This window comes from Amblyomma maculatum, chromosome 1 (genome assembly GCF_055883805.1).
Source record: "Amblyomma maculatum isolate TAMU_Amacu chromosome 1, ASM5588380v1, whole genome shotgun sequence".
Classification (NCBI taxonomy): Eukaryota; Metazoa; Arthropoda; class Arachnida; order Ixodida; family Ixodidae; genus Amblyomma; species Amblyomma maculatum.
The window spans coordinates 32,220,113-32,236,938 of record NC_139344.1 but is presented as its reverse complement, the minus strand read 5'-3'; the positions used below and the strand labels follow the sequence as shown (position 1 = coordinate 32,236,938).

Below are 16,826 nucleotides of genomic sequence, written 5' to 3'. Positions count from 1 at the left end.
AAGGGGCAAACCGTTTTGGACGTGGTGGGTCTTTGTAGAGGAAGGTTTGATAAATGTGAGATAATTATTTAGCGAAGAAAAACGAGGTGAATTGTCAAAGTGCATAGATGAAGTTCAGACATTCAAGATGATGATGTTCGGCAAGTGTACTGAGGCCTAGTTGTGGAAGAAAAGCAGGCGGTAAAAATCCATATCGAATCTCCTGCGAACAAAACGCATAGTCTTCTTTTGTAAAGATTCTAATTTGTCGATATCACACTGTTTATACGGATTCCAAACAACACAAGCGTATTCGAGGATGGGACGAATGAGTGTTTTATATGACAGGAGCTTAGTTTATTGAGGAGCAGCACTAAAGGCGCGATGTAGGTATCCTATAGTCTTTTAGGGGCTTCATTACGGATTATATCAATGTGTTTTGACCAAACGCTCAGGGATGACGCTGCCGGCGGCTCGTTTTGACCGTGTCGGCATGAGGACGGCCTTGTACGAAACGGCGAAAACCCATCGAAAGGCTTTGCCCAAATCGAGGAGGGTCGTGGGTTAGCAGGAGACCGAGATACCTGTATTCGTACACTCTATGTAAGCTGACCCGTATATGAATATGTTAAGAAGGAGAGACACAGACGTCATGATAATGACAGACAGTCTTAGAAACGTTAGTATTCATTTGCCATATATTAGACTAGCTGCATAAATCAACGAATGAATCGTTAAGGCTAACATGATCAATTAAGGATTCAATGTTTAGATATAAAGCGCAGTCGTCGGCATAAGGGCATGTCTTTACTGAAGTGTTAAATGGCAGGTGATCAAACTAACAGCTTGAGGGGCAAGTTGGTGCTGCATAATAGCCAGCTGCTGAGCAAAGAAGAGGTGTGTGGAGATCTACGTGAGTGTAGAATTGGTGACTGTCATGCTTGGACGATGCTATGTTCTGCGGGGAAGAAAGTGCTACTGTCTCCTTGGCAAAGAAGAGGATGATGAGAAGATGTACTTGGGTGTAGAAGAAGAGGAGTGGTGAAGAGGATGTGGATTCAGATCCATATTACAGTTGGTAGTGTGGGCGTGTGTTGTGTCTCTTCGCATGTGATTGTGTTTGTTGCGCCACATTTCTGGGTATTAGGCAGGTGATCAATATACAGGGCGTTCATGCTAACTTTAGCCAAGGGTTAAAAATAAAACATTTGAGGTAAGCTAGAGAAACCACTTGCATACAGCTGCCAACCATCTGGTGCACCACTGACAGGTTTTTATTTTGCAAATTAACTATTTAGTAATTATGATAATTGCTATTCTTGTCTAACTATTGCCTTTAGAAAATAAATGTGACTGTCAGAGTTGGAGAGCACCATCTGAAGCCCCCATTCCATTTACGTCCGATAAAGAAAGCTTCATGTGTCTTTTTTTCAAAGCTTTAAAGAAAGCCCGCAGAATGCAAAAAAAAAATATCACGTGACTGACGCATTCGTGCGTCAAGCTAGTGGTTCCCTCAATTATGGATCGAGTGAAAGAAATTACTGCTGCCGTGACTTGACAGCCCAGTTCCAGCGATAGGCTGATATGTTGGCGATGGTTGCACCGAGCGCGGTGAGCTCGCTGCAACTTGTATCGGCACGTGCGTCGACTGCCAACATATCTGACATAGTGGGGCCACGGCCACAGCTGATCTCATTCGCTGAAACCTCGGTTGAGAGCAGCACAATCGTGGCGCGCCAAGGCGCCAGTCACGTGATATATATATATATATATATATATATATATATATATATATATATATATATATATATTTGCGGACTTTCTTTGAAGCTTAGAAAAAGGATACACGTGAGGCTTTCTTGATCAGAAATAAAGGGAATTTGAGTTTCAGAAGGTGTTTTACACCTTTGCCAATCACATTTATTATCAAAAGGCACTAGCTAATGAATTAGAAAAATGCAGATATAAAAAGAACAAGAATGCGGAAACCGTCCCACACACTTAGCCCATGCGCGACGGCATCGTTGTGAACAGCTCCTCCCTTGTGCGGATTGCTCACGCCAATATAGTGGACCTTTCCAAAAGCACTTGTAAAACTTCCTAAAATTAGGAGTATGGAGTCCTAAAATTAGGACTATGGACAATTCTGCGAGGGACCGGGATCCCCATTGATTCCGAATCAGACCGAGCTCATCCGCCTCATCATGGGAGTTTACACGGTCAAACCGCGTGACTCATACGTCAATGCTAACGTCACACGCACATTTCACGTAAGCAGACAGAAGGGTCATTTTTGCAACCTACACCACCTACACTTGTGTAGCGAATTTCCTATACCTCCAATGGTTTTTGCTACACTAGTGTAGCTGGTATAGGTTAAAAAATGGCCCTAGAAAGATAAGCAACTTTAAGACAAGTAACGTCAGAGAAACCACCGACCAATCGGTGCCTGGCCATGTCCCCTGCCAACTGTCATCTGCCAGAGGCAAGTTTGTCAAAGGGACCATAATGTATGCTGCCCAAGTTAGTAGGAGCGACATAGATAAAAGGCGCCGTTTTGACCAAGCCATACGGACCTGCCTCCGTGGCCTATATTCAGATCTCACCCTCTCATCCCAGTTGCGAAATCCGAGTTGGCAGCGCCTGCCAAATCAACAGGCGCTCAAAAGAACACTCAAACAAGATTTCGGATTTATCCCCGTGTGTAGTAGTGCTTTCGCACTAAAATGATAGTCATTGTTTACTGTGACATGGGAAATTGGTAGGGGCTGCCAACTAGTGTAGCTGCTTTCAGGTGGAAGGGGAAGATGGGAATCGAGTCTCGCGGTATCTTTGGATCCCTAAACGCTGCCCCTGTAGGTAGCCCAGGCACGTTTGTGGGCGGGGCTTACTTCCGCATCGGTTTGTCCTTCATACAACGGCTAACTTATGACTATGTGCTAGGAACATGTGTGAAATGATAGAGGCACAATATAACTGACTAGCAAATAAGCAAGTAAATAAATGCACATACGCGAACCAGGATCCGCAAGGGGAGCTACAGGCGTTACTATTAACGCCATCGCGTTACATACCCCAGCCTGAGCCTCTAAGCAATTTTAACTTTTTCACGGAGAATAGCAATTGGCATTTAGAATCAGCTTTCAGATTACGCGAAAGAGCGGGATAGAGAATTTTGAGACCCTGTGATCGCTATTTATTCAAAACTAAGGATCCCGGTCCAAGTCACCAATTAAAACACGCTCTATGATTTTGCAGTGCAAATAAACTTGTACTTGGTCGCCAATTAGAATACACCATAAAAACTCCCCCCCGGCACTTATGAGGCGTCTAATACAGGGGCTATCTAGGTGGAAGCGTCACCATCCATTTGTTGAATAGGTGCCTTTAGAAGCTTTTTTTTTTTTCTGTTACAACTTTAGGTATTGTGAATGACATCATGCAACTAAAGTTAACTTTAATATTTGCAACAAACTCCAAGTGTCACTAATTCAAAAGTAATACGTTAATCATTTAATTATATTTATTTACGAGACCCACCGCAACTAACACCTTATTCCCGAAAAACTTTTTCTTGTAAACCTTAACCTCAAAAATTTTTTAAATTGCGTGCTGAAACACCTAGCTGGGACATGCATGGCCATAAGTAAGCACGGGTAAATTTTCAATACAAGTATTTCACAAATACTGCTCAAAGGGCGTGGGTTACGCCACAGGGAATAACAAAAGATGCCAATGTTGCTGACACACGTCTCTCCTTTGAGACGTAAAACCAGGCTCACGTATCCTAAAGGCATGAGTTTCCTGCCAGAGAGGATGCGTTGACAGCGTAGGAGCACAAGCTGTAGGCGAGGTGTTAATATGGAGTTTTAGCGCCGAAAATGCACTGTGTATTATAAAGCACGCCATAGCGGAAGCCGCAGGATATACTTTCGCCACTTCCGGCTCTTTCATTTGCATTATAATCTCAGCAAACGAGCATATTTGCATTTTACCGCTACTGAAATGCAATCCCCGCTGCAGGAGCCGAGTTTTACGAAACTGTGTTTAGCACCTGAAGCCACATCCATTTAAGACACAACGGCGACGGGTGTGTCGTGTGGAACTTGATGAGGTATACAGCGTTCCACGTAACTATCAAGGCTCCCATCCTGGCACCCAATTGAGTCTCATAAAATTCAGCTCATTGGCTGGTTGGAAGCAAAATTCACCGGAGTTACTGCCCCGGTAAAGAAAGAAAGTCGCAGAGTGTAACTCCACACAAAATATTATTTGCATTCCCAAAATTTCTTGTTTTTTAGTTGTGCTATTTTCTTTTTTAAAGTCTTGCCAAGAAAAAAGAACATTACAAGGGTACACACAAGTGTTCATACGTGCGGAAATGTGGAAAAATTTCGAGTTCCGGGCCTAGTTTCGTTGCTTTTCTGACGTGTGCAAGTTTAATTTTACTTTTTCTTTATGAGTTTTGTTTTATTTTGTTTCTTGAATCGTTTCTTTACCTCAAGCTTCTAATTTTAATTTGACAGTTGTTTTTCCTTTCCTTTTCTTATCCTTTTTCACTTTATTTTTTGTTTAATTACGCACTTACGTTATCAGTCTTATCGGTTTTTTTTCCCCCCTTCCTTCAACGGCCCCCAGCTTTCTTACGCGCACAAGAAGAATTATTGGGGCGTTCAGTAAAGTCTAAGTATATGATAGTGCTTCGAGTCCTGGCGACGACAAAAAAAAATTCAGTGTTCCCATGTGCGGAGATTTTTCGCCAAATGGCCACTTTATAAGTGTCAGGTGGCAAACATTTTAAGTTGGCAAGTTGGTTACTTTGTGGCCACGTTTTTCGGTAATAACTCCTATATTACCTCGTTGTCTCGACACATCATTCGCACTTCAAGATGTGATTAGTTGCTCTGCGGAGAGCAACAGTGACCCTGAAAAAGTGTTTCACTGTTAATGGAGAGTGTGGAGATAGTCAGGGACAATAAAGGAGTGGCTCACGGAACGGGATCTCCGACGAACTCTTTGTTGCTATCTTCAAGATGAAGTTTAGATTGCGTCTTAGGGGCGCCGTAAGCTCAACATTTGGAAAGCTACGGGAAGTGGTGCAGAAAGTTAACAGCAATAGCTAAACCAGAGTTAACAATGCTAACCAACGCGAGGAGCGCTTTCATTTTATTACACCTGGTTGCTGTATAATTTGATTTGTGATAAATTATCTGGTCAACATTTCTTGTTTCCAGTCATTTTACATCCGGTTTATACTAAGTTATGTGACATTATGTTTTGATGGAGGCTTTTCGATAGAGCCGAAAAGCAAGGCGCCCGAGTGCTGTGCGCGATGTCAGTGCACGTTAAAGAACCCCAGGCGGCCGAAAATTCCGGAGTCCTCCACTACGGCACCTCTCATGACCTCAGTCACTTTGGGACTTTAAACGCCTTAAATCAAACAAAAGCATTTTTGTTCGTTTTTTTTTTTTTTTTTTTTTTTTGCGCTGCACGTTGAATCTGATCATTTCGTATTCTACAAAAGGTATTCAAAGCAACATCCGTTGAGGCAAGCACTATGCCACACGAGAGTCTCTGGTGTATGACCCTTCTCTGCAGCTTTCTAAGGCAACGTCTCGCAGAAATGAAATGGCAATAGAGGAGGCGATTGCTTGTTGGTTGCTGGATGCACGAAATACGTTTCCATTTTACGACCATGGTGAGCTTTTCAACAACAAGCGTCATAACCAGCCCATGTGCACAGGGTATGGCTGATTAAACTTTAACCCGCCTCTGGAGATTGTTGGCAATCACTCTGCAAGATTCAATTTCTATATCGTTATTTTCCGGAATCAATGCGCTGCGTAAAAATTGCGCAGAATAGTTTCTTTAGGGTGGCATTGGCGACATAGCCACCTATATAGGCAACGCTTTCCATGTCATGCTTGGTGTTGAGGTTGCTTTCCCTGAAATCAGCGCTGAAAAGCTGTGCGTTGGCATTTCTTCGCCGCTCTCGCTGTTGTTGTCTTCAAGAGTGTCCGTCTAAAAATTTCCTAGCAGATGCCTCAGTTCAGTACCGCCACAGCTCAATAAGCCAGTAGCACTTAAGTCGCAAAACAGAGTGGCTTTTTTTTTTTTTTGTCATGAAGCCACTGATCACATTAACACAGCACCAGGCATCCAGATAGTCTATACGATACCATTTAAGGATATCATCCTTTGATCGTAGATTGAACTAATTGGATGCTGAAGGGGGTCATTCAAACGGGTCTTTACGTTCACTATCTTTCACCAAGCTGCTATAATATTAATGAAGACAGCTGTTGAGCTGGAATTCGCATTTTTCAGAGCCTCGCCCAACATTTCAAGTGCGTTTGAGACAAATGGATTTATGACGTCTAACGCGAGCTTTACATTTTGTCTCTCCGAGGAAGTTGGATAAACGGCTTTGAAATTTGATTTGTAGCCGAGCATTAGAGGCGACGTCTTTTGGCGCACGCCAGAATATGATGCAGCCTTCATTCTAGGAGGCCCATCGGGCAGCATTCCAGAGAGACTCATTTTAGGAAAATAAAAACATGTAGCTTGCAACTTCTGATTTAGCCAATTGTTCCGGGCGCATTTAAGTATATATGCACAGGGTCAACGACATAAAACAGGGGGCGGCCTTCGTCGGCTGGGTGGGGATATACAGTGCTCACTTCTCGATTTTCAGACAAAAACGACACCATTTCAATTTAATGAGTTGTCGGTAATTGCAGCTATCGCCTTCAGGCCCAGTGACTCTAGTTCCAATATTACCTTCTTGCAGTAATCGTGCAGGATTCCAGAGTTCATTTTAGCCTCCGGCAGAATATGGATAACGTCTTTGTTATCTTACAGGAGCGACTCTATCAAGAAAACGTGAGCAGTTGTGGCTGCTTCATGTGAATTCGCTGAGGATCCTACTATGCTGCCTTCTTTATAATCGGATTGCGGCTTGATGTGAATTTGATCAATCATTAGAGTCACTGCCTTTTCCTGTGACTCCATGAACTTCACCCTTTTGAGGATGTAGGATAGAAAGTCTGCTTCGTTTTCTTCTTTCAATGGGCTACCTTCATATTTCGAACAAACTTGGCGCTAAGTCGTAGGATGAAGCAATGTCAACATTGACCCTGATTTCGCGAAGTTATAAAAGTATGGAGAGAAACTGAGTGCAGAATGCAGCAAAACACTAAAGTATCAGCACTGGAGCGACGAAAGGGGCCAGTGAGAGTCAGAGTAATTTGCTCCTTTACCAGCCGAGTCAAGGTATTAAGTTCTTTTGTGTTACTCTCCTCGGATAGTCCATTTAGCGAGGAGCCGATGTGCTGCAACATTGCCGTTGTTTTAGAGCAGTGGTTTCTTTTGATGTTTCAGTCATTTCCATTTCTATGTGCTCAAGCAGCACAGAAAACGTACTACAAGCGTCACGCACGGCTGCTGGAATTGATTCTTCACATGGAATGGAATTCAACTTGGTAATGCGTGCTGACACTGAAAGGGAAAGATCAGCAAGTACTATATGACAGAAAACCTAAGATGTGGCACGGGATTATCATCGATGCGTAGAAACATCACACAACGAATGCTTACACCGATGGCCCCGAACCCACTGTTGCTGATTCCATAAAGTTTGTGCTTGAGGTATTGAGACGATTCTGTCAAATGTTTCTGTTCTCCTCTTTGTTTGTGTGACCATAGTGTTCATGACGGCTCTGATGAAGGCCTCGTCTTTCATTCGAGCTCGTTTTGAGGAGGGAAATTCACTTCGAGTGCTCAAGTAAGCTGGAGAGCTCGGCAAAATAATGGCACGGTATTAGACATTAAATGAACCTCTGACAGTCGACTGCCAAATCTGTCCTGTTGCTGCATCGAAGTGTAATATCTTCTTGATGAGGTCCCTCTCTTGGGAGTAAAGTTCACAAACTTGCAGAATGTAAGAAAAATGTGTAGTCGCCTATTGTTTGTACACGGACGCACTATTATATTATTTGTGTGTTATTAAGCAGTCCAGCACAGTACCCCATGTCTCTGATCATTATTCTTACTATGACCAAAGAAAAAATGCTCTATGACTTAGTCTTTTAACGTCAAATATTATTTAAGGTCTTCCTGACTTACTGATCGAGCACGCAGGAGCTGCGGAGTACGGGATAAACGTCAGTTTCTCAGCTTGAAATGTATGCTAAGTGTGAAACCTTCAGTCGGGTGGCTCTAATGCACAATTCTCTCAGACTTCCATCCTTGGGAAACGCGAAAACAAGTAATTTTGGACTAGTGTCGTAGTTTTCGCGACACGAAGAAACACAACACCATCCCATGCTGCACCACGCCAATTGTTTGCTTCTGCTCAACGTAACATCCCGCTTTCAAGCACCGGTGATACTGGTTCCTTCAATATTTTACACGTACTTATGCACACACAAATACATTCACACGAATGCAGGCACACTTGATCCCAGCAAACAAAAAGCAACTAAAATAATGTCAACGCAGAGTGATGCAGCACCAAACCTGATCGAGGGACTAGGCAGCCGCGACTGAGAAGCTTGTATGGACTTGCTAAAAAAATTTTTACTCGAACATGTCAGGGTGTTGACATGTAGCCAGGTATGTTCAGAATATGCGGAATCCCAGTCAAAGACGGTGATGGACAACTAGTGTGAAGTATAGACGGCTGGGGAGAGGAGAGCGTGAGCAGGACTTATGAAGTCGAAAAGAAGTTGGCTGCGTCCAACTCCCCTTCTCTAACATATTTTCAGTCACTACTACTACTGCTACTACGGTGGCTAGAATGGGAGGTGAGAGTTTCGCAGCGGGCCGCGCATGCATGCATGTGTCATAGTGATTCATGCTGTTGACAGGTGGCGCGCGCGTAGCGTCTTTGGGGGTATGGGTAAACGAAGGATTGGCATACATTGGAAAGCATGAGCAATCACTTAAGGCCAAAGGGCGAAGGAATGCCGGGATAATGAAGCATAAGGCATTGTGGGGATACAATAGGTATGAGGTATTGAGGGGTATTTGGAAAGGAATTATGGTGCCCGGACTTACTTTCAGAAATGCGGTTTTGTGCCTAAAATCAAAGGTACAGTCGACATTACAAACAAATCAGAGATCCGTTGGACGATTAGCACTAGGTGCCCACGGCGAAACTACAAATGAGGCGGTACAGGGAGATATGGGCTGGGCATCTTTCGAAGTACGGGAAGCTCAGAGTAAAATATTATATGAGGAACGCCTGAGGAAATTGGACAGTAACAGATGGGCAGCTAAGGTATTTAAATACCTGTACCTAAAAAGCGTTGACTCACAATGGAGGAAAAGAACTAGGAAACTAACTAGTAAGTATGCTAGTAACAAGGGCGGAGAAATAAAGAGCATTAAGCAACAGGTGAAAAACACAGAAGGTAAAAATTGGATAAATTCGATGAAAAAAAAAAAAAAACACTGTGGAAATATACCGAAAGTGGAAAATGCAGATCAGGAAGGAAGATTTCTTTGATAACTCAAGAGGCAGTGCCCTACTTTTTGAAGCTAAATCAGGGTGCCTTAGAACACGCAGCTACAAAAAGAAGTTTAACAATGGAGATGACGCATGTGCTGTATGTGGAAACTCCAGTGAAACAATTGACCATATTATACTCGAATGCAATGGTATCCATCCGGAAGTTGATGCAGGCGCAGTCACTGTTCCTGAAGCTCTGGGGTTTAGAGATAACAGTGGCCGGGTGAATAAACCGGCGGTGGAAACTAGCAAAAAACGGCTGGAAGATTGGTGGCTTAAAAGCAGAGAAGTGACATAATGTTAGTAATGTAGGAGCAAAATTTAATAAATAGAATGATGGTTTAGTTAACCATTCTAAATCAATAATTAAGATATATGGAGAAAAATGAGCATGATAGCTACTGCTACCACCCCGTTTCAAAGGGGACGCTCCTATATTCCATCCATCCATCCATCCATCCATCCAGATGCCTCTTTTCCCTGGGGGACGTTTGTCAGGTGCATGCGCGTCTGTGCTGTTGTGCGTTTTCTCGCCGCGTTGCTAGCAATCTTTTTTTGTTTTCTGATTACGTTTACCCAGTGTAACTTTAACATGTCCTGAGTACACGGGTATAATGGAGAGACGTGTCAAGCGTCAAACGCATTGTTTTGCGCCCGGGTGCGCGTCAGGATACGTCTCCGCCAGGAACAAAGGCAAGAAAGTCTCCAGTTTTGCTGCCCCGAGCGACGAAGAAAGGCTGAAAGTGTGGCAACGTGCGGTACCACGTGCAGACAGACCCCTGGAGAAAACATCTGTGCTCTGTGAATTGCACTTCGAGCAAAGGTTCATCGTACGAGACTACATCCACGTTGTAAATGGGGAGACCGTAAGGATTCCCCGCGGCCGGCCATGCCTGTCTGAAGACGCCGTCCCCACTCTGTTTCCGAACACTCCGGCATATCTTTCGAAGAGGCTGCCCGAGAAGAGGAAGTCAAGAACATCGAGAGGCGAGGTTCTCGGGAAACGGATAAAAGGGAGCGACGGCTCTCCATGCAAGGGTGCTTCATTCGGGGCTGACAGCACCCAGGACTCCGTGGCAACTGACGACGACACAGCAGCGGATGGCACAGCGATTCATTACGCCTGCAGCCGAGAAAAGCTGGACAAGTTAACAGGTGAAAATCTTCCAAATGAATTCTGGTCGAGGAACATTGTCGCGGAAGCGCCCAAGTCACTTGCATTCAGTGTTTTTTCTCAGGCTGGTGACAGCGTGTGCTTTAAAAAGCTAGTGTTGTGCTCGGCGGAAGATACACACTATCACTGTGCCGTGTGCGTGCAAGGCGCGGCGGTGAAACAAGTCGATGTGTTTGACCCTCAAGGTGTGCAAAGCCTGCTTCAGCTGGTTGATCAAATGAATGTATGTCCTGGATTTCTTAGCCTATATAGACACCTGGGAAGCACAAATAGGAAAGGTAGGCTTTCTTACACAAGGCACAGCTGAAGGGCTTCGTGTTACGCTTAGAAGCACAATATCCCTTCTTGATTACCTCACAGAAAAGCTCGACTACAAGTACCTAATGACCTCTCGTTTGAGTCAGGATCGCTTAGAAAGTTTATTCTGTATCCTTAGGCAAATGTCAGGCAACAATGACCACCCTACACCGTCACAGTTCTTGATTTCAGTCAATTGTTTGTCGTTTTGTAGTTTAGCGAAGGCCCCGCCAAATGGAAATGTGTCGCCCTCGTTAATGAAGAGCCTGCTCTCGGCAAGCAGTGAAAGGCCAGGAAACATTCAGGGAAAACTTGATCAGCTGATGGATATTGGATGCCTCAACGAAGTGCATGAGGTGCTTGCATCATGCGACCTACTTTCTGATCATGAGGCGACTGTTGCAATAAGGAGCGACTCGCGGATATCCTACTATGTCGCAGGATATGTTGCTCGGAAGATTATGAGCAAAACAAAGTGCCATGACTGCTCTAGAGCACTGCTCCTTCCACCTTCCAAAGGAAGCTGGCCTCACACAAGAGGTTGATAAGGGAGGGTTGCTCTATCCCTCTCACGAGCTTCAGAAATTGATTGAAGCCACCGTAACTGCTACCAGTTCCGTAAGTCAAGATCATGACCTTGACCGGACTACCTGCCAAACCGATGTCAGTCACGGCAAAATGCATGGTAAGTCATGATGAGTAATGCTAAGTTAGTAGCATGTTAAACCATGGTAGATTGTTATTATACATGCGGAGTCATGCGGAGTCATGCCGAGTTGCGGAAGGTATGGAACGCCGTGATAGGTTTTGACATGATAGCCATATACCCCATTCAGTGATGGTAGTCCACAGTACATCATTGCAGTCATGATAAAGTCAGGGCAAGGCATGGCAAAGCGTGGCAAAATATTATAGTCATAATAATCATGCAGAGTCCTAGTAATTCATAGCGAGACACGACAAGGCTTGTATTGCACTTTGACACTTTTTCTCCTACAGCAGGTCATATCACTGAGCTCAGGAAAGGCTCGACGCACACAACGACGAAACAAGGGCTGCGCATCTCCTCACCAATAAGAAGGGAGTTTTGCCATTTCCAGCTGCTGGAAAATAAAAATATATATATGCGGACCTGCGATTCAAACTGCAAATTGGTTGAGAGTGTGCTCTAGATGGCGGAGAAAAGGGTGGGGGAATAAAGAAGGAAAATGGTGCAGCACAAAAAAAAAAAAAAAAGAAAAGAAAATTCATTCTATTGATCCTTTTCTTGTCAGGTTGCATACAGTTCTTACCCGAATTCGCACATTAAACAGAAACAACACTGACAGATGTGAACAGCAGCTTTGAGTGTGCACTTAAAGGAGGGTACCTTGATCAACGAAAACGATTCCTCGTAGCTTTAAACATTGGCTGGTAATTTTGCTCGAATGGTGAGAAATGACCATTCCGGGCCGGTGACGCGTTCACTCACGTTCTCCCAGGTAAAGGCGACGATGGGCCTGTGAAGGCGCATCAGCTCCTGCACCGGCCTTCCCGGATAGGCGGCAGCCTCGTCGCCCTGGCCGAATACAATGCGCAGCCTGCGTCCCAGCCAGAGCACCCGCATGCGCCGATCTACTAGCATGCCGAAAGGGAAGAGGCACAGCAGCGACCCCCATGACACCGGGGGCAGCGAGACGCCCTCCTGGGCTCGCTGGCGACGTTGCTCATTCAGCGTGAAGGCGGCGTTGTCGAAGCTGAGCCGAAGCAGCGCCTGGGAGCCATCCGGAGTGCTCCGCTGGCTGAGCACGCTTACCTGCGTCGAGAGCACCAGCCCCATTGCTTCGCTGGTCGACCGTGGACGTTTTCATACAGTAAAATCACGTCCTGCTAATGAAGGGCGTATCAATATGCGTCGAAAAAATATTAAAATACAAATATACGAAGGAGGTGCACAGAGATTCAAGAGGCTTTTGTTAACCTGAAGCTCCATGTCGGAGAGACTGCAATGCCGATTGTCCCAGATGCCTTTTGCTCGCGCTGCATCCTTTTTTTTTTTTTCATGTGTAGCTTGTGTGCAATAACTCTGCGAAAACATGCTGTCTCGAGTTACAATATCTATGATCGAGCGCTGTGAGGGCGTATCGCTGAAAATAAAAGCACCAGGTCGAAACGCCCTTACGACGCGAGCCATCAGTAGTAAATGACCACCGTCCACACCTAGCCGCTGCTCTTCAACCGCATGCCAAAGCTAACGGGACTCACTAACATAGCAAGACAAGGAGGCAGGTCGTGAGTGCGTTGAAAGCTGCCGCCCCCAGCTTAAGAAAACCTTGTGGGAGACAACTAGTGAGCGGGGCAGTTCTCACAGACTCCTCCAACGAGCGTCAACAGGAGCACGGTTATGCTATATCTGTTTTCCTTCCGTGCACACTTGTCGCATGCCTGGGATCACTGAAATCCAACTGTGTGCCTCCTCAGGCTAATTTAGGATTAAAAAAAAAATAAAGAAAGAAAGAGGTCAATCAAATGCGTTAGACAGGCACGGTACAGAGGCTGGATGTGAGTAGGTAAGTCTCGTAAAATGGCTCTAGTGGCTATTTATACGTCTGCATTACAAAAAGAGCAAAGGTATGCTTCTTTGTTAAGACGGTTAAACAACTACACTTCATCCAGCCAATTGTGTAAATCCACAGGGGGTGTTCAAAAACGTGTGCAACGTACGCATGGGCAGGAGCCCAATTCAGGTGATGCACGCTATTATTTGCAACATAGAATAAAAGCACATTGGCACCTCGTAGCCCGAGTATATTCGCACCTACCTGCAAGCGCATGCCGTAGAAAGTGTTGGCCACCTGGACCAGCTGGCCGACCAGATAGAAGTGCAGCCCCTGGCGGCACGATCGGTACAGCAGGAGTGCGCCACCGCGGTGCTCCTGCAGTAGTTGCAGCGATGGACTACGCATGCGCGGATAGCTGAACCTTATCTGGTGGTGCAGGTTGTCAATGCCGGCCAGGAAGTCACGAAGGTGGCGTCCCGAAGCCCGGATCAGCTTGTCGTAGCCGTAGTGGCTGAAGAAGCGCACGAAGCACCGCCCGAAGAAAAAGAGGAACGTGTCGCGGCTCCAGCCTGTGGTGGGAGACCACAGCGTCCAGGTTGTTCGTCTGGCGCTGTGAATCTGGCATAGGACGTCTACAAGAACAGCTTTGTTTTTACTAGCAACAATAACAGGTTTTTACGAGCCAAACTTGAGGCTATAGCAGCATTAGGCACGTAGAAGGTATGGATTAATTCCGCAGGCTAGCATTTTTTTTTTTTTTTATTGTGTACATCAAACTGTAAGCGCTGACTTCGCACTTGCCAAAATGGAAGACGTGAAACTACTGCCTTGGCTTCGGAAACCATCCTGCGTATTTCTCACCAAACTAACAGGGTCAGACATATTTGCGATGCTCAAAGTTTCAAATCTTAATCCAGGCGAGTCGCGAGACGGTCACAAGGAGGAAGAATATGCAGAGGAGTTGAGGTTTAGATACTGTACAACCTACCAGCGGTTGGCTTACTAGTGCATTAGGTTTTTGTCGTGTATTTCTGTTATTGATGATTCTCGTTTTATTTTCATGAGATCATTTGTGAGACATTGTATAACTGGTATCAACGTTACTGTCTGCTGCTCTGTTCGTGTTTTTGTTTTTCCCCTTTACGCTTCAATGTTTAATTTTGTGTTCTGTATTTTTGCAAAGCCTCATATCCTTTTATCTGTTTTGTTGTAGTTTCTTGAAATTGTGGTTTAATCGTTTACTTTTGATTACATGCCCCCCCCCCCCCCCCCTCCTTTTCTATGTAATACCCTCGAACTGAGGACCCTTAGGGGTATGTTGTATAAATAAATAAAGTTATTTCTGCGATGTGCGACTGCACGCAGGATAGTGAAACGTAGTGACGACGGCGCTCACCGGGCACTCTCTTGGCACACGCGTCTGCCAGCCGCGTCATGGAATCGTCCGGGTACACCAGGTGGGTGGAGAAGTTGTGCAGGCCCAGTTCTGCCAACGCGGCTTCCCACAGCGGCTCGCCGAACTGGAGCCGCACGTAATGCTGCACGCTCTCTAGAAGCATACCGTACATGACCGTCCCTGCATGAAGCACACGAGAGGCAAGAGAGTAGAGCAAGCCATCGGACACTGCCTGCATCAGCTCGCGCGCCTCCTTCGCGTGACCACTATTCCGCACTGCGACGAGCGATCCTCTTCAAGCGAACCTCAGCACAGTCACAAATGTTACACAAGAGCGAGTGAATTGCGCAAGCGGGTTACTATTCCCAGTTTCAAAATAAAAATAAAGAATGAAATTGACATTGCATGAGCTTGCGAATACGTTGGGAGGGAGGGAGAGAAAGAGAGAGGGAGTGGGGGGAGGGGGTAAGCTTATCTCTTTTTTCCTAGTCATGGCCTTGGCATTTCAAGTCCACAAAGCAGGGTACGGAATGCACAGCGTCGCGTTGAACGCATCACCAACGGGTTGAAAGCCCGGGCTGCCTCTGCCCCCGTCGACTCAACATTTACACAGCACTCCAAAACAGCGTCGACAACGCCTTCCTTTAGATTGGAGCAAAAGCTGGACCTGCCTCACCAGTACGGCGTCGTCGCCCCTTCGTATGCTTCAGCAGGCCCCTTTCCCGGGGTCTTATCAAAAATGGCCCGAACGACGCACGTGATGTCTCGTCAAAACGCTCTTCTGTCCGATGTTGCTTCTACAGCATACTGCGGAAGTAACGCTTTGTAAAGCACGTGTAGCCGTACATACGAGCTTAAGGCTCTTGCAGTTGGGTCTCTGAAATCATTCAGCTGAAATTATTAGCAGTTAATTATGCTTAACAACGATAAAAAATAAAAAAAGGTAGCTATTTTTTAGGCTACTCCAGAATGCTGCCCAAGAGAAAGAACTCTCCTTCTACCACTGCCCATTACAACAATGGGTACCAGTAAGGAGGCTACAATTCGCTGTACAACCACCGAAATTGAACCAGTAAGACATCCCTCCTGACCAATGGTAAGCCATAAAAGTAGCACTAGTGTTCTCCAATACTTTTGTTAGTGCCCCTATCTCGCAACATACACTCAGGATTTCACATGAGACGCAGAATCGCGTGGGCTATGGACCTAAAAAAAAAGTGTACGAAAATGACAAGAGAATGGCCTAAACTGATACGGAGGACAATGATTCCCAAAACGCCGTAGGTGCACTAGTAGTAGGCAAGGCTGAGAACATGATAGCAAGAACCATGGGAAATGACACTCATGCACAACGAGCGGAAGACATTGCTATCGCCCGAGTTATCTTACCGAAATAGCCACCATTGAATCTCAGAACGTATGCAAGCGCTTTCTCGGTGGAAAAATCAACTGGACGACTGTCTGAATACTGCTGCAATCTTCGCTTTAAATGATCGCCGTAATGAAATGGACGCCAGAATACTCGACTGCGTGGGAATATCCCGGCATAGTACCCAGAACTGCGGCGCAACGTACACAAACACGTGCATAGAAACACAACACAAGCGCACGCTACCAACTGTAATAAACTGAACACGCACTTCCTCTTCAACACTTATGCTGAGGGCCACCCACTTCCTCTTCAACATTTGTGTTGAAGGGGAAGTGTGTGTTCAGTTTCATATTACAGTCGGTAGTGTGCGCCTATGTTGTGTTTCTATGCACGTGTTTGTGTACGTTGCGCCGCAGTTCTGGGTACTATGCAGCACCAACTCGCCCCTCACGCTGTTATAATGAGTTCTGGGTACTATGCAACACAAACTCGCCCCTCAAGCTGTTATTCTGAATATCCCGGTACATGCGGTTGCCCGTGGTTTGGCTAACAGGGCC

The 16,826-nt window shown here is 45.5% G+C and overlaps 1 protein-coding gene and 1 long non-coding RNA gene across 2 annotated transcripts in view; one reads left to right on the top strand and one right to left on the bottom strand.

The window, feature by feature from the left end:
• The window catches only part of LOC146202087 (soluble guanylate cyclase 88E-like), a 67,289-nt gene extending 52,215 nt beyond the window's left edge, over window positions 1-15,074 (bottom strand). The window contains exons 1-3 of the mRNA XM_084587932.1: window positions 14,898-15,074; window positions 13,763-14,070; window positions 12,433-12,756 (exon numbers count right to left, since the gene is read on the bottom strand). Coding sequence (XP_084444058.1) covers window positions 12,433-12,756; window positions 13,763-14,070; window positions 14,898-15,069 — 804 coding nt within the window. The 5' untranslated portion in view covers window positions 15,070-15,074. The remainder of the gene's footprint in view (window positions 1-12,432; window positions 12,757-13,762; window positions 14,071-14,897) is intronic.
• Window positions 11,567-13,457, top strand: LOC146202088 (uncharacterized). Its single transcript, XR_014703634.1, has 2 exons — window positions 11,567-11,646; window positions 12,443-13,457. It is a non-coding gene; the product is annotated as an uncharacterized LOC146202088 (long non-coding RNA).
• Window positions 15,075-16,826: the final 1,752 nt, after the last annotated feature.